A 27,209-nucleotide genomic window follows, 5' to 3' on the forward strand; every position below is an offset into this window, starting at 1 on the left:
TTGTCGGATTTTAGTCTAAGTTTCCCAATACTTTTTTTGCTGCTCTTAATTTCCTTAGTCTTTTTAGATTCTAGGTTCGCGCCTATTTCTGGTATGAAAGTTGTGCCTTCTACTGTGAAGGCAGAGACAAAATATTTAATACAAAATACAAATCCTTAAAATCCAAAATAAAAAAGAAAATGCTGGAAAGACTCAGCATCTCAGGAAGCATCTGTGGAGAGAAACAGAGTCATGTTTCAAGTCTGTAATGGTCCTTCATCAGATCAGAATGATAACTCTTGCCTGAAGCCACACAGACCAGAGTGAAGAACTTCTACCCTGAATACCGTATACTACTCTCACTGTCTCTCAGGCCCGAAAAGAAGCAGTCACTCCAGGAAGCATAGAAAACTGGCAGGCCTACAGGTGAGAGTGAAACAACACAGTCCCATGGACCACTCCCTACCTTACTCCAAGCAAATGTCCGATCTCTGGAAAACAAGCCAGATGAACTTAAAGCCAGACTCACCTTCCAAAGAGAACTGAGAGACGGCTGTGTGCCCTGTTTCACAGAGACATGGCTCACTTCTGCCTCACCGGACTGTGCCCGACAACCAGAGGGCTTCTCAATCCACCGAATGGACCTCATAGTGGCCTCAGGCAAGACGAGGGGAGGTGGTGCCTGCCTTCTAATCAACACCTCATGGCGCCTAGACATTGCTACACTGGTGAGTTTCTGCTCTCCGGACCTAGAATACCTGATGCTAAAATGCCACCCCTACGAGCTTCTGCAGAAGTTCACCTCTGTTATCCCGACAGCAGTTTACATCCCACCCCTAGCAGACGTGGAGACCGCACTGGACAAAATATACACCACTACAAATAGCCTTGAGACAAAACACTCGAGGCCTTGTTCTTGGACCAAGCTAGAATCCCAGACTCCCGCTGATTATGGAAAGGTCTGCAAGACACAACAGGCTACAAGATGAAGGCAGGCAAAATCGCTGGCTCCAATGCACTCCTTCCCGATAAGCTCAATGCATTCTATGCCCATTTTGATCAAGAGGTCAGCAAGAGCATGCCCTCCATCCCAGAAGCCTCGGATGAACATGTATCTGAGGTTACCATTGCCGGCGTCAGAGCAGCCTTCTCAAAAGTCAACCCACGGGAAGCAATTGGCCCAGATGGGGTACCTGGATGAGCACTTAGATCTTGCACGGACCAGCTGGCGGGGGTATTCGCAGACATCTTCAACCTCTCTTTCCAACAATCTGAGATCCCTACCTGCTTCAAGAAGACAACCATCATCTCAGTACCAATGAAAAGCCAGGCAGCGTGCCTTAATGACTATCGTCCGGTGGCTCTGACATCCATGATTATGAAGTGCTTTGAAAGGTTAGTCATGGCACAAATCAATTCCTACCTCCCAGACAGCCTGGATCCACTACAGTTCCCCTATTGCCGCAATAGGTCCACAGCAGATGCCTGGTTTCCCTGGCCCTACACTCAACCCTGGAACACCTAAATAACAAAGACAACTATGTCAGACTCCTATTCATAGACTACAGCTCAGCCTTTAACACCATTATTCCTATGAGACCCATCTCTAATCTTCGTGGCCCGGGACTCGGCTCCTCCCTCTGAAACTGGATTCCAGACATCCTAACTCCACAGAGCGCAGTCAGTAAGGACCGGCAACAACACTTCCTCCACAATCATCTTCAACACTGGTGCTCCACAAGGCTGTGTCCTCAGTCCCTTACTACACTCCTTTGACTATATGGCCAAATTCCCCTCCAACTCGATTTTCAAGTTTGTTGATGACACCACTATTGTGGGTCAGATCTCAAACAATGACGAGACAGAGTACAGGAAAGAGATAGAGAATCTCTTCCTCAATGTCAACAAAACTAGGAGATAATCATTGACTTCAGGAAGTGTAGTGGAGGGCATGCCCTTACCTACATCAACGGGGACGAAGTAGAAATGGTCGAGAGTTTCAATTTTTTAGGTGTCCAGATCCTTAACAATCAGTCCTGCTCCCTTCATGCAGATGCTATAGTTAAGAAAGCCCACCAACACCTCTAATTTCTCAGGAGATTCAGGAAATTTGCCATGTCCGCTACAACTCTCACCAATTTCTACAGATGCATCATAGAAAGCATTTTTCCAGTTGTATCATAGATGTATGGCTCCTGCTCTGTCCAGAACCACAATAAACTACGAAGGGTGGTGAATGAAGCCCAGTCAATCACTCAAACCAGCCTCCCACCCATTGACACTGTCTACACTTCCTGCTGCCTCAGAAAAGCAGCCAGTGTAATCAAGGACCCCACACATCCTGGACCCCATACTCTCTTCCACCTTTTTTCATCGAAAAAAAGATGTAAACGTCTGAGGACACGTACCAACCGACTCAAAAACAGCTTCTTCCCTGCTGCCATCAGACTTTTGAATGGACCTGCCTCGCATTAAGTTAGAAATCTTAGAAACCCTACAGCACAGAAAGAGGCCATTCGGCCCATCGAGTCTGCACCGACCACAATCCCACCCAGGCCCTACCCCCATATCCACCCACTAATCCCTCTAACCTACGCATCCCAGGACACTAAGGGCAATTTTTTAGCATGGCCAATCAACCTAACCCGCACATCTTTGGACTGTGGGAGGAAACCGGAGCACCCGGAGGAAACCCACGCAGACACGAGGAGAATGTGCAAACTCCACACAGACACTGACCCAAGCCGGGAATCGAACCCAGGTCCCTGGAGCTGTGAAGCAGCAGTGCTAACCACTGTGCTACCGTGCCGCCCAGTTGATCTCTCTCTACACCCTAGCTATGACTGTAACACTACATTGTGCACTCTCTCCTTTCCTTCTCTATGAACGGTATGTTTTGTCTGTTTAGTGTGCAAGAAACAATACTTTTCACAGTATACTAATACATGTGACAATAATAAATCAAATCAAATCAAATGTTGTGCGTTCAGATTACAATCAAAAGATTCGAGCTCAAAATTTAGGTTGTCAGTCCAGTGTAATATTGAGTGAATGTTGCAACTGCAGTCTCAGGGGAATGCAAAAGGTATCATGACATGATGAAAAGCAGGTGGTTTCTTCCCAGTGTCTTTGCCATTATGTATCCCTCAGTCAACATCACAGGAACAGCCACTAAACTTCCTTTGGCAGCATCTCCCAAATCCATGAATGTCATCACCAAGAAGGAAAACAGGCACATGGGAATGTCACTATTTACCCCGGTCGGCCTCTGGCCTGCAATAACTGGGTGGAATGTTCCTTTTATTCTGCCAAGTCCGATGGCGGATGCGAAAAGAACAGAGGTCCCACACCAAGGTCTCCACTGCTTCTGCCACCCTCGCAGAGTTGACCTAGCTGCCTCAGAGTACTAGCATGGTCTTCTCGGAGAGAAGGCATTGTGTCTCTTCCATTCAGCTTTTCAATCCAAAGAGTGTAGCTGACATCAAAGAACAAAGAACAATACAGCACAGGAACAGGCCCTTCGGCCCTCCAAGCCCGCGCCGCTCCCCGGTCCAGGATTGAATCCTGAATCCAGGATCCCCGCCCAATTTTCCAGCCTATCTACATACTAATATCCTATCCCCGAGCTGTCCCTCACAGCTATGATGCTTTGTTCATCACAACCTATTAACTCACCCCTACCCCCCCATTCCAGACCATGTGATCTCCAGGGAGAGGCGAAAACCCAGAGTGAAAACCCCAGGGCCAATATGGGGAAAAAAAAATCTGGGAAATTCCTCTCCGACCCCCTGAGGCGATCGAAACGAGTCCAGGAGATCACACTGGCCCTGATCGGAAAATGCTTCCCAACCCTATTCATTTCCACTTCCATGAACACCATATGAATTCCCTGCCCCCGAGACAGGTTCCCAACTATCCGCAGTCTCGCTCTGTACTGGCACCAGCAAGATGATCATAGAATGAAGACATGAAACGAGAAACAAAGAACAATTAGCCCGCGCCGCTCCCTGGTCCAAACTAGACCACTCTTTTGTATCCCTCCATTCCCACTCCATTCATATAGCTGTCTAGATAAGTCTTCAACGTTCCCAGTGTGTCTGCCTCCACCACTTTGCCCGGCAACCCATTCCAGGCCCCCACGACCCTCTGCGTAAAATATGTCCTTCTGATATCTGTGTTAAACCTCCCCCCCTTCACCTTGAACCTATGACCCCTCGTGAACGTCACCACCGACCCGGGGAAAAGCTTCCCACCGTTCACCCTATCTATGCCTTTCATAATTTTATACACCTCTATTAAGTCTCCCCTCATCCTCCGTCTTTCCAAGGAGAACAACCCCAGTTTCCCCAATCTCTCCTCGTAACCAAGCCCCTCCATACCAGGCAACATCCTGGTAAACCTCCTCTGTACTCTCTCCAAAGCCTCCACGTCCTTCTGGTAGTGTGGCGACCAGAACTGGACGCAGTATTCCAAATGCGGCCGAACCAACGTTCTATACATCTGCAACATCAGACCCCAACTTTTATACTCTATGCCCCGTCCTATAAAGGCAAGCATGCCATATGCCTTCTTCACCACCTTCTCCACCTGTGACGTCACCTTCAAAGATCTGTGGACTTGCACACCCAGGTCCCTCTGCGTCTCTACACTCTTTATGGTTCTTCCATTTATCGTGTAGCTCCTCCCTACATTATTCCCACCAAAATGCATCACTTCGCATTTATCAGGATTGAACTCCATCTGCCATTTCTTTGCCCAAATTTCCAGCCTATCTATATCCCTCTGTAGCCTCTGACAATGTTCCTCACTATCTGCAAGTCCTGCCAGTTTTGTGTCGTCCGCAAACTTACTGATCACCCCAGTTACTCCTTCTTCCAGATCATTTATATAAATCACAAAAAGCAGAGGTCCCAATACAGAGCCCTGCGGTACACCACTAGTCACAGGCCTCCAGCCGGAAAAAGACCCTTCCACTACCACCCTCTGTCTTCTATGACCAAGCCAGTTCTCCACCCATCTAGCCACCTCCCCCTTTATCCCATGAGATCCAACCTTTTTCACTAGCCTACCATGAGGGACTTTGTCAAACGCTTTACTAAAGTCCATATAGACAACATCCACGGCCCTTCCTTCGTCAACCATTTTGGTCACTTCTTCAAAAAACACCACCAGGTTAGTGAGGCATGACCTCCCTCTCACAAAACCATGCTGACTATCGTTAATGAGTTTATTCCTTTCTCAATGCGCATACATCCTATCTCTAAGAATCTTCTCCAACAACTTCCCCACCACGGACGTCAAGCTCACCGGCCTATAATTACCCGGGTTATCCTTCCTACCCTTCTTAAATAACGGGACCACATTGGCTATCCTCCAATCCTCTGGGACCTCACCTGCGTCCAGTGACGAGACAAAGATTTGCGTCAGAGGCCCAACGATTTCACCTCTCGTCTCCCTGAGCAGCCTTGGATAGATTCCATCAGGCCCTGGGGATTTGTCAGTCTTTATATTCTCCAATTATATTCATCCTTTCCTGATGAAAAGCCTCCAGCAACAGCTGTGTGACCCGAGCAAAGAGGCATCATCTGACTGGGCCTCAGCAAATTCCTGTCCTTTGTCAGGCCTGTGTGGCCAAACGGGCCATCTAAAATGGCGATTTGTAAAGCATTCTGGGACAATTGGGCAAGAACTAAAACGACAGGCTGCAGTTTAAAAGACAGAGACAAACAGGCTGCAACCCAGACGGGTGAATACACAGGATATGGGTCACCTCCAGGATGAAAGAGACTTTATGGTCATACTGGGTTGTTTACCAGATGTATGGGCACCGTGACCCCCTATTTAGGAGGGAGGTATGTGACCTATGTGCCTCCAGCACCTACAGACATGGCCGTTGGGGACACACCCAGAGATCGGTGTGGCAGCACCTGATTGAACTCTTATCGATCAGGGTGATCAAACCCTGATCGATTGATTGGCAGGAATCAGGAGACTGCCGAAAAAGGACACGAAACCAAGGAGGGATAAAAGCTGCTGCACAACAGAAGAAGCTCTCTCTCTTTCACTCTCTCTCTCTCTTTCTTTCACTCTCTCCCTCTCTTTCGTTCACTCTCTCTCTCTCTTTCTTTCACTCTCTCTCTCTCTTTCTTTCACTCTCTCTGACCCCATGAACGAGCTACAACAACGGTGAACATCACCAGCGACGACCAGCACGAGGAGAGCCACCACACCCGAGAAGGAAGGAAGGAAGACCAGAGCCAGAGTGCCAGACCAGACCAAAGGACCAGACTACGCAGACGACTACCGAGACCAGTGCACAGATAAAGGCCAATATCTGCTTGGGTACTTGCCAGTCACGCAAAGTTAAGTCAAGGTCTTGTATTGGACTTGAATTCTAGTATTTTCCTGTAAGATAACTTATTGTTGTTGGGTGGGTGATTATTGATTGTGTGGGTTTAAATAAATATTGGTTGTACTAATAAGACGTCTACTCGTAGTTATTTGTCCACCGTATAAGGGTTAGAACAGACTGAGAGACAGATAAGAGTCAACATTGGCGTCCCTGGGTGGGCTCGATAAGAAGTAACTTTGTTGCTCCGATATCGAACCCCGCAGAATCTATATTGAACGGTTATTTAAAACTCAGAGCCGACAGGTGTAAACTCCTTATTGGACAAATAACTGCTTTTGGGAATTTGTGTATGTGGTGAACCATCGTTGGTTCCCACTGGATAGTACTGAGCCAGGGTCTGGCCAGTACTACAAGTATGTACATATGTTGCTGTTGGGTTAGGGATGGGTTGTGCTACTTGTTGCTGTTGGGGTTAGGGTGGGGTTGTTACACCTTTGTATTGTAGTGTTGTGGTACATCCCAGTCGGGCTCCGCCTCCTGGGAGAGGTATAAAGGTCCCTGCTCTGGCTGGAACCCCTCAGTCTGGGATCGTGTATATAATTGGTAGCTGCTTTGTTACAGCAAATAAAAGCCTTTATTTCCTGAGCATCAAGCCTCGTGTATGATAACGCGCATCAATTTTATTTGCTGTAAATAAACTCTTGTCGAAGAAAAAAAAAGAGAGTATGGAGCAGATACTGAAGCCTGAACGCCTTACACTAGATCCACGTGCGGTGGGCGCCTCTAACACCTTCGACCACTGGCTGAAGTGTTTCGAAGACTACCTGGCAGCCTCCGCAGCGGTCACCACAGATGATGACAGACTCCGGGTCCTCCATGCGAGGGTAAGCGACACAGTCTACCTCGCGATCCGTGTGGCCACCGATTACACAAAGGCCCTCGAGCTTCTGAAGAAGCGTTATATCAAACCGCCCAACGAAATACACGCTCGTTACCTCTTAGCCACTCGACGACGGCAGTCTGGCGAAACGATGGAGGAATACGCGAACTAGCTCCTACAGCTAGCCAGGGGCTGTAACTGCAAAGCTGTGTCGGCTGAGCAGAGTATGAACGACCTCACCCGAGATGCGTTTGTGGCGGGAGTCGGATCGTCGTACATTCGACTCAAACTACTGGAGAAAGGTAACCTTGACCTTACCCAGGCGATAGAGCTAGCGGAGATGCTGGAGACGGCCTCCAAAAGCCTAGTATTGTATTCTGAAGACCACGTGGAGACAACGTGGCAGGAGCAGTCGCCAATCCCTCCTCGTCCCTCGGGTTCGAAATGCTGTGTAATGGCGTGCTCACACTCGGGCCAGACGACGGCAGCAGCTCCGGGCGGCCCGCGGTGTTACTTCTGGGGGGAGCGAAGCATACTCGGCAACGGTGTCCCGCTAAAGCTGTGTTGTGCTCCGCCTGCGGTAAGAATGGGCACTATTCGAAAGTGTGCCAATCCAAATCTAGCAACAGCAGTGCAGCCTGCGATTCCTCAGATTCGTCGTCGAAATCGTCGAGAGTTTCGTCCACGTGCGAGGCCAGGACGACGCCATTACGGTCGACGGAGTCGGAGATGTGTGACCACCAGGGGTTGCTGAGTTTGGCGCCATCACCCACGTGCGACCTATGGGAGCGGCCATGTTGGTCGGCACCGACCGCGAACGACCAGCAGGGGTCATCCTCGTCAATTTCAGCTGCCTGCAGTGGCGCTCATGAACCAACGGTGGCGTCGATCATCCTGGACCAGGCCAAGCCTCATAGACTTGACAAATCTATGATGGACATTAAGGTAAATGACCACTTGATTTATTGTCTGTTTGACAGCGGGAGCACTGAGAGCTTTATCCACCCAGACGCTGTGAAGCGGTGTGGACTCCGGATTCAACCTGTCAAACAGACAATTTCTATGGCATCGAGGTCCCGGTCTGTCACCGTGCTAGGGAGTTGCGTGGTAACTTTAACGGTGCAAGGCACAGTTTACGAGCGTTTCAAGCTCCTAGTGTTGCCGCACCTTTGCGCGCCAATACTTCTCGGACTAAACTTCATGGTCCACTTGAGGAGTGTAACCCTACAGTACGGTGGGCCACTCCCTTCGCTTTCAGTGGGAGAACAGCAGCCCCCAAATTGCCCAAATTGCCTGTAGCCTCTCGACGCTGGAGATCACCACACCCTCCCTGTTCCAGAATCTTGTGCCAGGCTGCAAGCCCATTGCGACTAAGAGTAGGCGTTACAGCGCTGAGGATCGGATCTTCATTCGATCTGAGGTTCAGCGGCTCCTCAAAGAAAGGATCATACAACCCAGCGCTAGTCCGTGGAGAGCGCAGGTCGTGGTGGTCAAGAGCGGGAACAAACCCCGGATGGTCATTGACTATAGTCAGACCATTAATCGATACACGCAGCTGGATGCGTATCCCCTCCCGCGCATATCTGACATGGTCAATCAGATTGCGCAGTACCGGGTGTTCTCCACCATAGACCTCAAGTCTGCCTACCACCAACTCCCCATTCGCCCAGAGGACCGACAGTACACGGCTTTTGAGGCGGATGGTCGCTTGTATCACTTTCTCAGGGTTCCCTTTGGTGTCACCAATGGGGTCTCGGTCTTCCAGCGTGCTATGGACCGAATGGTGGACCAGAACGGGCTGCGGGCTACCTTCCCGTACCTGGATAATGTCACCATCTGCGGCCATGACCAGCAGGACCAGGACACGAATCTCCTGAATTTCCTACGCACTGCATCTCGCCTGAACCTGACCTACAACAGGGAGAAGTGTGTGTTTCGTACGCGCCGTTTAGCCATCCTAGGATACGTGGTGGAAAACGGGGTCATTGGCCCTGATCCAGACCGTATGCGCCCCTTTCTGAACTTCCCCTGCCCACTAGTGCAAAAGCACTGAGAAGATGCTTAGGCTTCTTCTCTTATTATGCGCAGTGGGTTCCCAATTACGCGGACAAAGCCCGTCCGCTCATTAAGTCCACTTCTTTTCCCCTAACACCAGAGGCCCGATTGGCCTTTGATAAATTGAAAGCCGACATCGCGAAAGCTATGATGCACGCGGTTGATGAGTCCGTCCCCTTTCAGGTGGAGAGCGATGCATCTGATTTCGCCCTGGCCGCCACACTTAACCAGGCGGGCAGGCCCGTCGCATTTTTTTCCCGCACCCTCCAAGGCCCCGAAATGCGGCATTCAGCGGTGGAAAAGGAGGCCCAGGCCATTGTGGAGGCCGTCAGGCACTGGCGCCATTACTTGGCGGGAAAACGGTTCACCCTGATCACGGAGCAGCAGTCCGTGGCGTTCATGTTTAATAACACGCAGAGGGGCAAGATCAAGAATGACAAGATCTTGCGGTGGAGAATTGAACTCTCCACCTATAACTATGACATCATGTATCGTCCAGGGAAACTCAATGAGCCCTCGGATGCCCTCTCGCGTGGAATATGCGCCAGTATACAGGAGGACCATTTGCAGGCTCTCCATAATGACCTATGCCATCCTGGGGTCACTCGGCTCTACCACTTTATAAAAGCCCGCAATCTGCCCTACTCGGTGGAGGACGTCAGGTCCATAACAAGCAGCTGTCGGGTATGCGCGGAATGCAAACCGCACTTTTACCGACCTGACCGGGCACAATTAGTCAAGGCCACTTGTCCCTTCGAGAGACTGAGTGTCGATTTTAAGGGCCCCCTTCCCTCAACAGATCGGAATGTGTACTTCCTCAACATCATTGACGAGTACTCTAGATTCCCTTTTGTTGTTCCCTGCTCTGATACATCCGCTGCCACGGTTATCAAGGCATTCCGTGATCTTTTTACCCTGTTCGGGTACCCCGGCTACATTCACAGCGACAGGGGCTCGTCGTTCATGAGCGATGACTTGAGGCAATACCTGCTCTCATACGGGATTGCCTCTAGTAGGACCACGAGCTACAACCCTAGGGGTAATGGACAGGTGGAACGTGAGAATGCTACAGTCTGGAAGGCTGTCTTGCTGGCGTTGAAGTCAAAAAGCCTTCCAGTCTCCCGTTGGCAAGAGGTGCTCCCTGATGCGCTCCATTCTATTCGCTCACTCCTGTGTACGGCAACCAACGCTACTCCCCATGAGAGGATGTTTTCATTCCCTCGGAAGTCTTCCTCGGGGACCTCATTACCGTCTTGGTTGACGTACTCAGGACCTGTCCTCCTGCGGCGACATGTAAGGGCCCGCAAGTCCGACCCGTTGGTCGAACAGGTCCATCTCCTCCACGCCAACCCTCAGTATGCCTATGTGGCATACCCTGACGGGCGAGAGGACATGGTCTCGATCCGAGACCTGGCGCCAGCAGGGGACGTAGCAACCCCTGTCGCTCCCATACCCCCTGTTACAAACCCCATAACTCTTGTTTCCCCCCCGGACACGGCGCGGGCAGCATCGGGACCATTGCTTAACCCTTTTACTCCCGTGTACAGCTTGCCTGAGTCCAGAGGATGGTCGCCACTTCAGGGCGTGTCGGGACTCCATGGATTACCGTCACCTCAGGGTCAACCGGCCTGTGAGTCTGTGGAGGAACAGCTGGACATCGCCTTGGGGAGAACGCCACCGCAAGTGCCTACTCCGGTGTCACCGCCGGTATTGAGGAGGTCACAACGACGGTGCGGTCTACCTGACCGTCTGAACTTATAGACTGATGACAAATTATTCTGTTTTTGTACCCCGCCGGCCTTTGTTTTCAAAGGAGGGGTGAATGTGGTGAACCATCGTTGGTTCCCACTGGATAGTACTGAGCCAGGGTCTGGCCAGTACTACAAGTATGTACATATGTTGCTGTTGGGTTAGGGTTGGGTTGTGCTACTTGTTGCTGTTGGGGTTAGGGTGGGGTTGTTACACCTTTGTATTGTAGTGTTGTGGTACATCCCAGTCGGGCTCCGCCTCCTGGGAGAGGTATAAAGGTCCCTGCTCTGTCTGGGACCCCTCAGTCTGGGATCGTGTATATAATTGGTAGCTGCTTTGTTACAGCAAATAAAAGCCTTTATTTCCTGAGCATCAAGCCTCGTGTATGATAACGCGCATCAGTGTATTGTGCATGTATTGTTACTAACAAGGAGGATAGGGTAAACTCTGAAGGTTTGTATTAGAACCCAGAGGGATTAGGACCGGAACAGAGCCCAAAGCCATACCTGCAGTCCGATCGACTCCTTACCCCTTGTCATTAAATATAGAATGGTAGGAAACAGTATAGAGACAGAGAAGTGTCCCAAATGGGAAAAAAGAATCAGGGAATATATTAAGAAGAAAGGGTGGCCCCTCTGGGCAGAATCTTGTGCCAATACTGAGACGGGACCGGGATCCCTAGGACAGAAGTATTGGGATGATCCTTAGTTAATCTAGAAGTGAGATTTTGAAGTAAGGTTAGTCAAGGGGTAGGGTGAACTCTATTGTCGACCATGAGGCAAGGCTCAAACCTAACTCTGGAATAGGCAGGGGGTGTTCATCATACCCTCGATACCAACTGACTTAGAGGGACTGATTGGTAAATTAGCAGGCACTGTACCCTTTCAGTCACTTCTTGTTCTCCTGGGACTACGCCTAGAGAAATGGATAGAATACTACAGTGAGTTTTGGATCTGGGATCCGTGAGTCAGAGATGTTTTAATGAGAGAAACAGAGATAAAGGAAAATGTTTGTTGAAACTGAGTACAGTTATTGTGATTATTAGTTTAGAAGAGTTACAGAGTGAGAAGTCAGAGAAAATGAAGTTAAAAGATAAGTTAGAAATTATGAGAGTTAGCTGAGAAGTTAAGATAAGAAAATAAGTAATTTTGTGGAAAAGTAGATAAGCAGGAACAAAACAATGAGGTAGAGATATTGTCTATGAGTCAGTTTAAAGTATATCAAGTTAGTGAAAAGAATCAAAGTTCTGATTACTCCAAGTTCCAGCAGGAGATTAATCAATTCAAATCTCAGTTGCCAATGCAGATAGGGATGTTGTCTGTATTTGGTAAGAAGTTTAACAACACCAGGTTAAAGTCCAAAAGTTTATTTGGACTTTAAAAAGCCACAAGCTTTCGGAGCCTAAGAGTCTGAGGGAGATGGTGTTTATGGATTGGGTTGTGGATTGTATCTGGAAAAGAATGCTCATTTTGCACGTGGCATTGACTGGGGACCCCCACCTCCTTTTCCGGAGGCCCCTAATTCATCAGTAAGTTTAGAATTTGCCCCTGGTCTGGTGAATCCTGTGACTTTTAGTTGCAAGGAGGGCACAGAATTACCAGGAGATATTGATTGAGAAGGATGCCCATGAACCCCATTAAACAGACCATGTGGGGTAAGGAGCTTACACCCTCACTACCATCACAAAGAACCCCAAGTGGTCCTTTGTTTTTTTAAAAGGAGGGAGTGTGCAGTGTGTGTTACAGAATTTTGAGAGAAAGGAACTATGTTCTCTCAACTTACTAGGGAAATATTATAAATTAATTGGCAAGATGTAAAATTGATGAGAGAAAATGTAAGGTTGAGCTAATAATTTGAGTAGTTTTGTATTTCAGTGTTTTTGTATGGTCTGGTTGCTTGTCGAATGTAGGTGGTTGTTGTTGCATTAGATTGAGAGCAGTTGTTAATGCCTTTGCTTTGTTCTTACGGAGTATTTATTGTGGGCAATAAATGCAATGCTTTACACCTTGGTTTAACTTCAAAGGGGCTGAGGAAGTGTTAAAACTGTTAAAATTTGAGTATCAGATTTCTTGAATTTACTTCTGTTTTTGAGTTTAATTACAGTTTGGAAGAAAGAAGAATGAAAGCGACTGTCTTAATCAATTTTCTGTATTTTCCTTAAATGTTTTCTTTTCATCCCAGTTTAAAATGTTAAGTTTGAATGAAAGAGGAAGTGCTGTGGAATGAATGTTGGAAGCTTCCATGTGTGTCTGTGTGTGTTTAATAAAGTGGTTATGTGGATGTTTTTGTTGTTGTTTGCTTTAATGTTTTAATGTTCTTCCCCTAATTGTGATTTTACAACAGTGGATTTGATACAGAGTTTAAATAAAAATTGGAAATTGGATTGGATTAAATTGAAATAAATTTTTGGAATTCCTTAACCTCTTGAGTATAATCAATGGCCATGATTATGCTTAAGAGATATAGGATATAAAAACACATATGATATATATATATATGTGGGAAGTTACTTTGAACATAATTTTTTGGAAGGTAAATTGAAATTTCAAAATCAAAATACATAAATTGACGTTTGAAATAACCAATTTGAATTTTGAATAATCCTGGGTTCAAATTTTGTTAAGAAAGGTTTTAAACCTTGGAGGGAACCATGTGCTCTTTCCTTTGTCTTGAAGAAATCGTGACATCATCACATTGGAATGTGTTTTATTTCTTGTGTTTTTTTTAACTGGCAGAGATTTCACCATCTTCTGTTCCTAATTTGGCAATTAAAAAATTATATACATTGGAGGTTGTAAATTTTAATTTTTGTTCTTGTTTTAATTTGACAGATTTTGAGACCAAATTAATTCATTTGGCTCCAAGCCGAATGTATTTTTTGTGTTTTGTTTTAAATAGATGGCTCGTGAATAACAAGTCTCGCAGCTTCAAGACTCCAAGATTGTTTATCACAACCTAGTGATAATTGAGACTTGAAGAGTTGGGCTCATTCAGATTTTCTCACTGTTACCTTTCAAATTAAAGTGATTGGTTATGCTCAAAAGTTACAGTTTCTGACATTTAATTGATAGAATAAATTGAGCGCACAAAATAACCAACTTATAAATGGGAAGTTGCCTAAATTCTAAAGAGGTAAATATGTTTAATTTTGACAAATAAAGGGTAATGGAAAGAGAGTCTGTATGGGTTTTGTGTTTCAAAGAGGGATGCATTGAAACATATTCTCAGTTCATGATGTAACTATTTGAATGTGAGATAATTTTACAAAGCAATATCTGTTTGAACATAGAACATAGGACATTACAGCGCAGTACAGGCCCTTCGGCCCTCGATGTTGCGCCAACCAGTGGAACCAATCTAAATCTACACTATTCCAATATCAACCATATGTTTATCCAATACCATTTGAATGCTCTTAATGTTGATGAGTCCACTACTGCTGCAGGCAGGGCATTCCACGCCCTTACTACTCTCTGAGTAAAGAACCTACCTCTGACATCTGTCCTATATCTCTCACCCCTCAATTTAAAGCTATGTCCCCTCGTGCTAGCCATCACCATCCGAGGAAAAAGGCTCTCACTATCCACCCTATCTAATCCTCTGATCATCTTGTATGCCTCTATTAAGTCACCTCTTAACCTTCTTCTCTCTAACAAACACAACCTCAAGCCCCTCAGCCTTTCCTCATACGATCTTCCCACCATACCAGGCAACATCCTGGTAAATCTCCTCTGCACCCTTTCCAACACTTCCACATCTTTCCTATAATGCGGTGACCAGAACTGTACGCAATACTCCAAATGCGGCCGCACCACAGTTTTGTACAGTTGCAGCATGACCTCCTGGCTCCGAAACTCAATCCCTCTACCAATAAAAGCTAACACACTGTACGCCTTCTTAACAACCCTATCAACCTGGGTGCCAACTTTCAGGGATCTATGCACATGGACACCCAGATCCCTCTGTTCATCCACACTACCAAGTATCTTACCATTAGCCCAGTACTCTGTATTCCTGTTACTCCTTCCAAAGTGAATCACCTCACACTTTTCCGCATTAAACTCCATTTGCCACCTCTCAGCCTAGCTCTGCAGCTTATCTATGTCCCTCTGTAACCTGCCACTTCCCTCCGCTCTGTCTACAACTCCACCGACTTTAGTGTCATCCGCAAATTTACTAATCCATCCTTCCACGCCCTCATCCAGGTCATTCATAAAAATGACAAACAGCAGTGGCCCCAAAACAGATCCTTGCGGTACACCACTAGTAACTGAACTCCAGGATGAATATTTCCCATCAACCACCACCCTCTGTTTTCTTACAGCTAGCCAATTCCTGATCCAAACCACTAAATCACCCTCAATACCATGTGTCCATATTTTCTGCAAAAGCTTACCATGGGGAACCTTATCAAACGCTTTGCTGAAATCCATATACACCACATCAACCGCTTTACCCTCATCCACCTCTTTGGTCACCTTCTCAAAGAACTCAAAAAGGTTTGTTTTGTGACTTTCCTATACTGTGTAAATGTCATCTGTGGTGATCCTCATGTTCACATGTAAAGGTTGTTCGTTTCAATGTATGTAAATGCTAATAAGTTGGGAGTTAATTTTTCTGAAAGTTAAGGGCTCTGGAGAGTGTCAACGACTTTACAACAGATGACAGGATTTTTCCTAGTACTTAGTTATTTGGGGTTACAAGAGTTAAAATGCTTAAAAGAAGAACAAATAAACTATTTGTGCAAATCATGTTATTCATAAATAAAATTGGTAAACAGAATTGGTAGACAGAATGATGGAGGAGTTTCCTCTATAATTTGTTAAACTGGTAGAAAATCATTTGAATTACCTCTAACTTGTACTTTGGTTACATTGTGTTAATTGGGTCATAAAAGAACATAGCATGTGTATGCTGGAAGGAGATAGATTTTGAGCTGTGACTGTGTAAGTTTAAATCTAAAATGGTAACTGTGACAAAAGTGTTTATTATGCAAATTTGGATCATTTTAAAGAACAAATACTTTTGAGAGTTAAACCTACCTCTTCAGCATTTTTGGGGCATGACCCTCCAAAATCCAAATTTAAATGTTATGTCCCTTTTGCATCTGTATCAATGATTTATTATTGTCCTGTGCATAACTCTGAACTTAAAATGGGGTTTAGAATATCGGATTGTCTGTATTTGTGGGTAACTAGCTTATTGTAATAATGGTGTTTAGAATATGTGGTTGTTTGTATTTGTAGAGTGCTGCTGTCTGTAGCTTCTGGAATACGTTGTAGGAAGGGTGGCACGGTAGCACAGGGGTTAGCACTGCTGCTTCACAGCTCCAGGGACCTGGGTTCGATTCCCGGCTTGGGTCACTGTCTGTGTGGAGCTTGCACATTCTCCTCGTGTCTGCGTGGGTTTCCTCCGGGTGCTCCAGTTTCCTCCCACAATCCAAAGATGTGCGGGTTAGGTTGATTGGCCATGCTAAAATTGCCCTTAGTGTCCTGGGATGCGTAGGTTAGAGGGATTAGTGGGTAAATATGTAGGGATATGGGGGTAGGGTCTGGTTGGGATTGTGGTCGGTGCGGACTCGATGGGCCGAATGGCCTCTTTCTGTGCTGTAGGGTTTCTAAGATTCTAAGAATGTATTATCACTGTGCATGCCAATGCCTGGGCCTTGCTTGACTGTTGAGTGACTGGGGAATTCCTGACGGATACTGGTCCTGAGTTTGTGATCCATCACGCTTTGCATTCAGGATCAAAGGGGGGACTGTGGCCAAACGGGCCATCTAAAATGGCCATTTGTAAATCACTCTGGGACAATTGGGCAAGAACTAAAACAACAGGCTGCAGTTTAAAAGACAGAGACAAACAGGCTGCAACCCTGACGAGTGAATAAACAGGATATGTTTCATCTCCAGGATGAAAGAGACTTCATGGTCACATTGGGTTGTTTCATCTCCAGGATGAAAGAGAATTTCTGGTCACACTGGGTTGTTTACCAGACGTAAGGGCACCGTGACCCCCTATTTAGGAGGGAGGTATGTGACCTATGTGCCTCCAGCACCTACAGACATGGCCGTTGGGGACACACCCAGAGATCGGTGTGGCAGCACCTGATTGGACTCTTATCGATCAGGGTGATCAAGCCCTGATCGATTGATTGGCAGGAATCAGGAAACCGCCCAAAAAGGACACGAAACCAAGGAGGGATAAAAGCTGCTGCACAACAGAAGAAGCTCTCTCTCTCTTTCTTTCACTCTCTCTCTCTCTCGCTCTCTCTCTCTCTGACTGATGCGCGATATAACTCACGAGGCTAGAGATGCTCGAGGAAATAAAGGCTTTTATTGACTACTACAATAGAGCTACCATATATAATACACGATCCCAGACTGAAGGGTCCCAGACAGAGCAGTGACCTTTATACCTCTCCCAGGAGGCAGAGCCCGACAGGGATGTACCATAATAACTATATTACAGGTAGAACAGCCCAACCCTAACCCCAACAGTAACATGTAGAACAACCCAACCCTAACCCCAACAGCAACATATATACAGACTCATAGTACTGGCCAGACCCTGGCTCAGTACTACCTGGTGGGAACCAACGATGGTTCACCACATTCACCCCTCCTTTGAAGACAAAGGCCGGTGGGATACAAAAAAAACACAGAACAATTGGTCATCAGTTTATAAGTTCAGACGGTCAGGGGGACCGCACCGTCGTTGTGACCTCCTCAACACCGGCGATGACACCGGAGTAGGCACTCGCGGTGGCGTTCTCCCCAAGGTGGTGCCCAACGGCTCCTCCAATGTCTCACGGGCCGGTTGACCCCGAGGTGGTGACAATCCGCTGAACTCGGACACGCCTTGAAGTGGCGACCATCTCCTGGACTCAGGCAAGCTGTACATGGGAGTAAAAGGGTTAAGTGATGTTCCAGATGCTGCCCGCGCCGTGTCAGGAGGGGAAACAATAGTTAGGGGGTCTCTAACAAGAGGTATGGGAGCGACAGGGGTTTCCAAGCCCCCTGCTGGCGCCAGGTCTCGAATCGAGACCGTGTCCTCTCGCCCGTCAGGGTATGCCACATAGGCATACTGAGGGTTGGCGTGGAGGAGTTGGACCTGTTCAACCAAAGGGTCGGACTTGCGGGTCCTAACATGTCGCCGCAGGAGGATAGGTCCTGAGTACGTCAACCAAGACGGCAATAAGGTCCCAGAGGAAGACTTCCGAGGGAATGAAAACAGTCTCTCATGGGGAGTAGCGTTGGTTGCCATACACAGGAGTGAGCGTATGGAGTGGAGCGCATCAGGGAGCACCTCTTGCCAACGGGAGACTGGAAGGCTTTTTGACTTCAACGCCAGTAAGACAGCCTTCCAGACTGTAGCATTCTCACGTTCCACCTGTCCGTTACCCCGAGGGTTGTAGCTCGTGGTTCTACTAGAGGCAATCCCGTATGAGAGCAGGTATTGCCTCAAGTCATCGCTCATGAATGACGAGCCCCTATCGCTGTGGATGTAACAGGGGTACCCGAACAGGGTGAAAAGATCACGAAATGCCTTGATAACCATGGCAGCGGTCGTATCAGAACAGGGAATAACAAAAGGGAATCGTGAGTACTCATGAATGATATTGAGGAAGTACCCATTCCGATCTGTCGAGGGAAGGGGGCCCTTAAAGTCCACACTCAGTCTTTCGAAGGGACGAGTGGCCTTAACGAGTTGTGCCCTGTCAGGTCGGTAAAAGTGCGGTTGGCATTCCGCGCATACCCGGCAGCTTCTAGTTATGGACCTGACATCCTCCATCGAGTAGGGTAGATTCCGGGCTTTTACGAAGTGGTAGAGCCGAGTGACCCCTGGATGGCAGAGGTGATTGTGGAGAGCCTGCAAACGATTCTCCTGCATACTGGCGCATGTTCCACGCGACAGGGCATCCGAGGGCTCGTTGAGTTTCCCTGGATGATACATGATGTCGTAATTATAGGTGGAGAGTTCGATTCTCCACCTCAAGATCTTATCGTTCTTGATCTTGCCCCGTAACGTGTTATTGAACATGAACGCCACGGACCGCTGGTCCGTGATCAGGGTGAACCGTTTTCCCGCCAAGTAATGGCGCCAATGCCGGACGGCCTCCACAATGGCCTGGGCCTCCTTTTCCACCGCTGAATGTTGAATTTCGGGGCCTTGGAGGGTGCGAGAAAAAAAGGCGACGGGCCTGCCCGCCTGGTTAAGTGTGGCGGCCAGGGCGAAATCAGATGCATCGCTCTCCACCTGGAAGGGGATGGACTCATCGATAGCGTGCATCGTGGCTTTCGCGATGTCGGCTTTTAGTTTTTCAAAGGCCAAACGAGCCTCTGGTGCTAGGGGAAAAGAGGTAGACTTGATGAGCGGACGGGCTTTGTCCGCGTAATTGGGAACCCACTGTGCGTAGTAAGAGAAGAAGCGTAAGCATCTTCTCAGTGCTTTTGCGCTAGTGGGCAGGGGAAGTTCGAGGAGGGGACGCATACGATCTGGATCAGGGCCAATGACCCCGTTTTCCACCACGTATCCGAGGATAGCTAGGCGGCGCATGCGAAATACACACTTCTCCCTGTTGTAGGTCAGATTCAGGCGAGATGCAGTGCGTAGGAATCTAAGAGGTTGGTATCGTGGTCCTGCTGGTCATGGCCGCAGATGGTGACGTTATCCAGGTACGGGAAGGTAGCCCGCAGTCCGTTATGGTCCACCATTCGGTCCATAGCACGCTGGAAGACCGAGACCCCATTGGTGACACCAAAAGGAACCCTTAGAAAATGGTACAAGCGACCATCCGCCTCAAAAGCCGTGTATTGTCGGTCCTCTGGGCGAATGGGGAGCTGGTGGTAAGCAGACTTTAGGTCGATGGTGGAGAACACCCGGTACTGCGCAATCTGGTTGACCATGTCAGATATGCGCGGGAGGGGATACGCATCCAGCTGCGTGTATCTGTTAATGGTCTGACTATAGTCAATGACCATCCAGGGTTTGTTCCCACTCTTGACCACCACGACCTGCGCTCTCCAAGGACTAGCGCTCGGTTGTATGATCCCTTCCTTGAGGAGCCGCTGAACCTCAGATCGAATGAAGATCTGATCCTCAGCGCTGTAACGCCTACTCTTAGTCGCGATGGGCTTGCAGCCTGGCACGAGATTCTGGAATAGGGAGGGTGTGGTAATCTTAAGTGTCGAGAGGCTACAGGTGGAGCGCGTTGGACAATTTGGAGGCTGCTGTTCTCCCACTGAAAGCGGAGGGAGTGGCCCACCGTACTGTAGGGTTACACTCCTCAAGTGGACCATGAAATTTAGTCCGAGGAGTATTGGCGCGCAAAGGTGCGGTAACACCAGGAGCTTGAAGCTCTCGTAAACCGTGCCCTGCACCGTTAGATTTACCACGCAACTCCCTAGCACGGTGACAGACCGGGACCTTGACGCCATCGAAATTGTCTGCTTGACAGGCTGGATCTGGAGGCCACACCGCTTCACGGCGTCTGGGTGAATAAAGCTCTTCGTGCTCCCGCTGTCAAACAGACAATAAATCGTGCGTTTGTTTACCTGTACGTCCATCATGGACTTGTCGAGTCTGTGAGGCTTTGCCTGGTCCAGGATGATTGACGTCACTGTTGGTTCGTGAGCGCCACTGCAGGCAGCTGAGATGGATGATGGCGACCCCTGCTGGTCGTTCGCGGTCGGTGCCAACCAAAATGGCTGCTCCCATAGGTCGCACGTGGGCGATGGCGCCAAAATCAGCGACCCCTGGTGGTCGCGCGTCTCTTGCGACTCCGTCGTCAGGAATGGCGACGTCCTGGCCTCGCACGTGGAAGAAACCCTTGACGATGCCGACGACGAGGAACCCGGCTCCGGGGAGTCACACGCCGCACTGCTGTTCCTGGATGTAAGTTTGGATCGACATACCTTCGAATAATGCCCCTTCTTGCCGCAAGCAGAGCACAACACCGCTTTAGCGGGACATCGCTGCCGAGTGTGCTTCACTCCCCCACAGAAGTAACACCGCGGGCCGCCTGGAGCTGCTGCCGTCGTCAGGCCCGAGGGTGGGCACGCCATCACGCAGCTTTTCGGACCCGCTGGACGAAGTGGGGTCTGTGACTGCTCCTGCCACGCTGTCTCCACGTGGTCTTCGGGATACATCGCCAGGCTTTTGGAGGCCGTTTCTAGCGTATCCGCTAGCTCTATAGACTTAGTGAGATCGAGATTACCTTGCTCCAACAGTCGACGTCGGATATAAGACGATCCGATTCCCGCCACAAACGCATCTCGAGCGAGGTCGTTCATGTTTTCGGATCTGCCGACACTGCTTTGCAGTTACAGCCCCTGGCTAGCTGTAGGAGCTCGCACGCGTACTGTTCCGTCGTTTCGCCGGGCTGCCGTCGTCGAGTGGCTAAGAGATATCGAGCATGCATCTCGTTTGGCGGTTTAATGTAGCGCTTCTTAAGAAGCTCGAGGGCCCCTTTGTAGTCGGTGGCCGCACGGATCGCTAAATATACAGCGTCGCTTACCCTCGCGTGGAGGACCCGGAGTCTGTCGTCGTCTGTGGTGACCGCTGCGGAGGCTTCGAGGTAATCCTGAAAACATTTCAACCAGTGGTCGAAGGTGTTGGAGGCGCCCGCCGCACGTGGGTCCAGCGCAAGACGTTCGGGTTTAAGCATTTGCTCCATGCTCTCTGTATCGTTTTCTTTTTTTTTAATGACGAGAGTTCAATTAGTAGTCAATAAAATTGATGCGCGATATAACTCACGAGGCTAGAGATGCTCGAGGAAATAAAGGCTTTTATTGACTACTACAATAGAGCTACCATATATAATACACGATCCCAGACTGAAGGGTCCCAGACAGAGCAGTGACCTTTATACCTCTCCCAGGAGGCGGAGCCCGACTGGGATGTACCATAATAACTATATTACAGGTAGAACAGCCCAACCCTAACCCCAACAGTAACATATATACAGACTCATAGTACTGGCCAGACCCTGGCTCAGTACTACCTGGTGGGAACCAACGATGGTTCACCACACTGACCCCACGAACGAGCTACAACAACGGTGAACATCACCAGCGACGACCAGCACGAGGAGAGTCACCACACCCGAGAAGGAAGGAAGACCAGAGCCAGAGTGCCAGACCAGACCAAAGGACCAGACTACGCAGAGGACGACCGAGACCAACGCACAGATAAAGGTCAATATCTGCTTGGGTACTTGCCAGTCACGCAAAGTTAAGTCAAGGTCTTGTATTGGACTTGAATTCTAGTATTTTCCTGTAAGATAACTTATTGTTGATTTGGTGGGTGATTATTGATTGTGTGGGTTTAAATAAATATTGGTTGTACTAATAAGACGTCTACTCGTGGTTATTTGTCCACCGTATAAGGGTTAAAACAGACTGTGCGGCAGATAAGAGTCAACACCTGCAAGTGCTGGCACCCGAGGATGTCCCTCCCTCTACCTGCTGTAGATCAGGGAGAGTGAGGTGCTCATGAGTCTGTGACCCCAAGGCCTCTCTAAAACCAAGTGTGTGTCTCTGTGATGGTAGAGGGTGTGGGCGACAGCTGTAAAAGTTCTTCCATGTGAGGGTCCAAGAAATCCTCACTGCTGGTCTTTGAGCTGTAGTCTTGTATCTGACTGGTGGAGATCCTGGGCTGCTGAAGTGCCTCTTATTCTTAAACTTACCCTGGTTTTAGTCTCTCACAAGTGGTATCTACCCTATCAAAGCTCCTCAGGATCTTGGAGAGATCAATAAGATCACCTCTCTTTCTTCTCGACTTGAATAGGCATAGGCTCAATCTTTCATCTTATAATGAGCCCATCATCCCAGGAATGAGTTGAGTTAACCTCCTGAACTGCTCCGAATACACGGATAGATGGGACGGAGTGTAGGGTAACGAAGTTTGCAGACGACACAAAGATAAGTGGAAAAGTGAATCGTGTGGAGGACGGAGAAGATCTGCAGAGAGATTTGGACAGGCTGAGTGGGCGAGGATATGGCAAATGGAGTATAACGTTGAGAAATGCGAGGTTATACACTTTGGAGGAAATAATAACAAATGGGATTACTATCTCAATGGAAACAAATTAAAACATGCTACCGTGCAAAGGGACCTGGGGGTCCTTGTGCATGAGACGCAAAAGCCCAGTCTGCAGGTACAACAGGTGATCAAGAAGGCAAATGGGATGTTGGCCTATATCGCGAGGGGGATAGAATATAAAAGCAGGGATGTCTTGATGCACCTGTACAGGGCATTGGTGAGGCCGCAGCTGGAATACTGTGTGCAGTATTGGTCCCCTTATATGAGGAAGGATATATTGGCATTGGAGGGAGTGCAGAGAAGGTTCACCAGGTTGATACCGGAGATGAGGGGTTTGGATTATGAGGAGAGGCTGAGGAGATTGGGTTTGTACTCGTTGGAGTTTAGAAGGATGAGGGGGGATCTTATGGAGACTTATAAGATAATGCGGGGGCTGGATAGGGTGGAGGCGGAGAGATTCTTTCCACTTAGTAAGGAAGTTAAAACTAGAGGACACAGCCTCAAAATAAAGGGGGGTCGGTTTAAGACAGAGTTGAGGAGGAACTTCTTCTCCCAGAGGGTGGTGAATCTCTGGAATTCTCTGCCCACTGAGGTGGTGGAGGCTACCTCGCTGAATATGTTTAAAGCGCGGATGGATGGATTCCTGATCGGTAAGGGAATTAAGGGTTATGGGGATCAGGCGGGTAAGTGGTACTGATCCACGTCAGGTCAGCCATGATCTTATTGAATGGCGGGGCAGGCTCGAGGGGCTAGATGGCCTACTCCTGCTCCTATTTCTTATGTTCTTATGTTCTTATATATTTTTTCAAAGAAGCAGATTAAAATTGTTTACAAAATTTCTGTTTCAGCCTCAGTTAGACCATTGCATCAAGTCCTGTGAAGGAATTAGAATGAGTGCAGGAAGGTTTCATGAGAATGCTTCCAGTTATGTAAATAGATTGGAACTGCTTTCCTTAGAAAAGGGGAGGTTGAGAAAAGATTTAAGAGGGATATTCAAAATTATGAGAGCTTTGGGGAATATAGATTGGGAAAACAATCTTCCCACTGGCTTGCGAAGAAGAGGGTATAGATTTATCATAATTCGCAAATGAAGCAATGCGAGTGGTTATGATATGGAATGGGCAGCCTGAGAGTGTTATGCGGACAGTTGCAACTGAGGCATTCCAGAGGGAATTGGATTAATATTTGAAAATTAAGAATACCAAAAGGTATAGAGTGTGAGGCATTAAGAGAGGACGTGAGAGAGTGAGTGTGTGAGGCAGTGAGAATGTGAACAAGTGTGTGAGGCAGTGTGAGAGTGACAGAGTGTGAGAGGCAGTAAAAGAGTAAGTGTGTGAGGGAATGCGAGGTTGAGTGAGTGTGTGGGTGGGGTAATGAGTGTGTGTATATGTGTGTGTGTGTGTGTGTGTGTGTGGCAGTGAGAGAGTGTGTGTGTATGTAGGGGTGAGGCAGTGAGAGGAGTATGTGTGTATGTAGGGGTGAGGCAGTGAGAGAGTGTGTGTGTATGTAGGGGTGAGGCAGTGAGAGAGTGTGTGTGTATGTAGGGGTGAGGCAGTGAGAGAGTGTGTGTGTATGTAGGGGTGAGGCAGTGAGAGAGTATGTGTGTATGTAGGGGTGAGGCAGTGAGAGAGTGTGTGTGTATGTAGGGGTGAGGCAGTGAGAGAGTGTGTGTGTATGTAGGGGTGAGGCAGTGAGAGGAGTATGTGTGTATGTAGGGGTGAGGCAGTGAGAGAGTGGGTGTTTGTGTGTGGGGTGCAGTGAGAGATTGAGCGAGTGTGTGTGTGTGTGTGTGTGTGTGTGTGTGGGCAGAGACCATGTGTGGGGCGGGCAGTAAGAGAATGAGTTTGTGTGTGAATGTGTCTTTGTGTGTGTGTGTGGGGGGGGGGGGGGGGGGGGGGGGGCAGGGGGGGCGGGGGGAGTGAGAGAGAGTGTGTGGGGGAGGGTGTGTGTGGGGGGTGTGTGTGTGGGGTGGGGTGTGTGTGTGTGGGGTGGGGTGTGTGGGAGGGGTGTGGGGGCATTGGGTTGTTGTGGGGAGGGGTGAGGGGGCGGGGTGTGTGTGCTTTGATAGGGATGTGGGGGGAGGGGGCGGGGGGATGTCTGTGTGGGGGGGGGCCTGGGGGCGGGATGGGGGGGCCAGGGTTGTGTGCATGAGGGATGTGTGTGTGGGGGGGGCCTGGGGGCGGGATGGGGGGCCAGGGTTGTGTGCATGAGGGGGGCGGGGTCAGGGCGACGCGGGGGCGGCGTGAGTCAGTCAGGGGGGTGTGTGGGCCTGATATTCATGGCAGGTGAGTGTGAGTGAGTGAGCATGTTGAGATTGAGTGTGTGGTGGACCTCAGTTGTGCCTTTGTCCTATATGGACCACCGTTGTGTGTGCTTATCATACCTGGACACATCCCCTTCCAGTTTGGTTCCTCCCCTCGGCACCTAGTGTAAAGGTGGCTGTCTCCTCCCCCTTGTTCAGTCAAGGTTGGTTCTTTGTTGGGATCTGCTCCTGATTCTGTTGTGAATAAAAGCCTACACTTGTATTGGCACACCGGTAGTCTTTCGCCTTATTGATAGCGCATCAGAGTGATCTGGATACGCACACATTTGACCCAAGTCATTTTTTATTAATGACTCTCGTTAACTCATCAAATTAATGCTCTGTCATTGCTTTACTTTTCTGAGACTTTTTTTATTTTTTAAAACTCTATAGTTATTGTGCCAAATGTTATCTTTCTGAAATATGCTCATCTGGCCCCTTGATTGAGGAAAAAATGCAAATGCAGCCTTCCAAGTGAAAGGTTTGGACAAGCCTGCGCTAAAGTTTAGAAGAATAAAAGCCAATCTCACTGAAACCAACAAATCTCTGAGCAGGATCAATAGCAGTGCAGTGGTTGAGTGTGTGCGTGGCGTAGTGAGAATGAGAGGTTGTTTCCGCTTGTTGTGGAGCCTAAAATAAAGGGCCACAGTCTCAAGGTAAGAGGCTAATCAATGAGTGCTGAGATGAAGAGAAATTGCTTTCCTCAAAGGGTTGCAAATCATTGCAATTCTCTACCTAGAGTGTTGCTGATTCTTCATTGTTGAAGGCTAGTATAAATAGATTTTTGGACTTACAGGGAACTAAGAGACAAGGGAAACGGGTGAGACACATACGCGCACACGCACGCGCACACACACACACACAAAATGTGGTGGGCCATTTAAGTTGTTGTTTACTTCAGTGGGACTGTAATATTTCACCAGGTGGGAGAAGTCATAAGATCCTTGTCAATGTATTCTTTATATGGTCAACACAATCCATCCATCCTATTTATACATCTGATAGTCTACCTTAAATACCAAATGGATCATCATTTGGAGTCCAATCTTGCCTGGATATTTTCCTGCAGTGTTGTGTGGTGACAAATTAAAAAGGTTGGCTCCCGTTTCCGTACAGAGAGCATGGATCAGCATCTCTTTTCCAACTCCAGAGGGTCCTGCCAACAACAAAGACTTCACCAATGGGGCATTCTCATGGACAGCCTGAGAACCTGCAAAAGGAATACAAAGACTCACTCAGGGATACTGAACTCCACAGAAATTTACTTGAACTCTGATTCAATCATGAATCCTGATAGCTAAAATGACATCTATGCCATTTTTGATTTGATTTGATTTATTATTGTCACATGTATTAACATACAGTGAAAAGTATTATTTCCTGCAGTCTATACAGACAAAACATACTGTTCATAGAGAAGGAAACGAGAGAGTGCAGATCATAGTGTTACAGTCATAGCTCGGGTGTCGAGAAAGATCAACTTAATGCAAGGTAAGTCCATTCAAAAGTCTGACAGCAGCAGGGAAGACGCTGTTCTTGAGTCGGTTGGTACGTGACCCCAGACTTCTGTATCTTTTTCCTGAAGGAAGAAGGTGGAAGAGAGAATGTCCGGGGTGCGTGGGGTCCTTAATTATGCTGGCCACTTTGCCAAGGCAGCGGGAAGTGTAAACAGAATCAATGGATGGGAGGCTGGTTTGCATGATGGATTGGGCTATATTCACGACCTTTTGTAGTTCCTTGCGGTCTTAGGCAGAGCAGGAGCCATACCAAGCTGTGATACAGCCAGAAAGAATGCTTTCTATGGTGCACCTGTAAAAGTTGGTGAGAGTCGTAGCTGACATGCCAAATTT

At 48.2% G+C, this 27,209-nt stretch overlaps 1 protein-coding gene across 1 annotated transcript in view; it reads right to left on the minus strand.

Annotated features, from left to right (window-relative positions):
* Window positions 1-27,209, minus strand: part of LOC144503791 (dynein regulatory complex protein 11-like) — a 531,388-nt gene that overhangs the window by 43,756 nt on the left and 460,423 nt on the right. Inside the window, exon 15 of the mRNA XM_078228677.1 lies at window positions 26,370-26,569. Within this exon, the coding sequence (XP_078084803.1) occupies window positions 26,370-26,569 (200 nt within the window). The remainder of the gene's footprint in view (window positions 1-26,369; window positions 26,570-27,209) is intronic.

The sequence above is a fragment of the Mustelus asterias genome, chromosome 14 (genome assembly GCF_964213995.1).
Source record: "Mustelus asterias chromosome 14, sMusAst1.hap1.1, whole genome shotgun sequence".
Taxonomy (NCBI): Eukaryota; Metazoa; Chordata; class Chondrichthyes; order Carcharhiniformes; family Triakidae; genus Mustelus; species Mustelus asterias.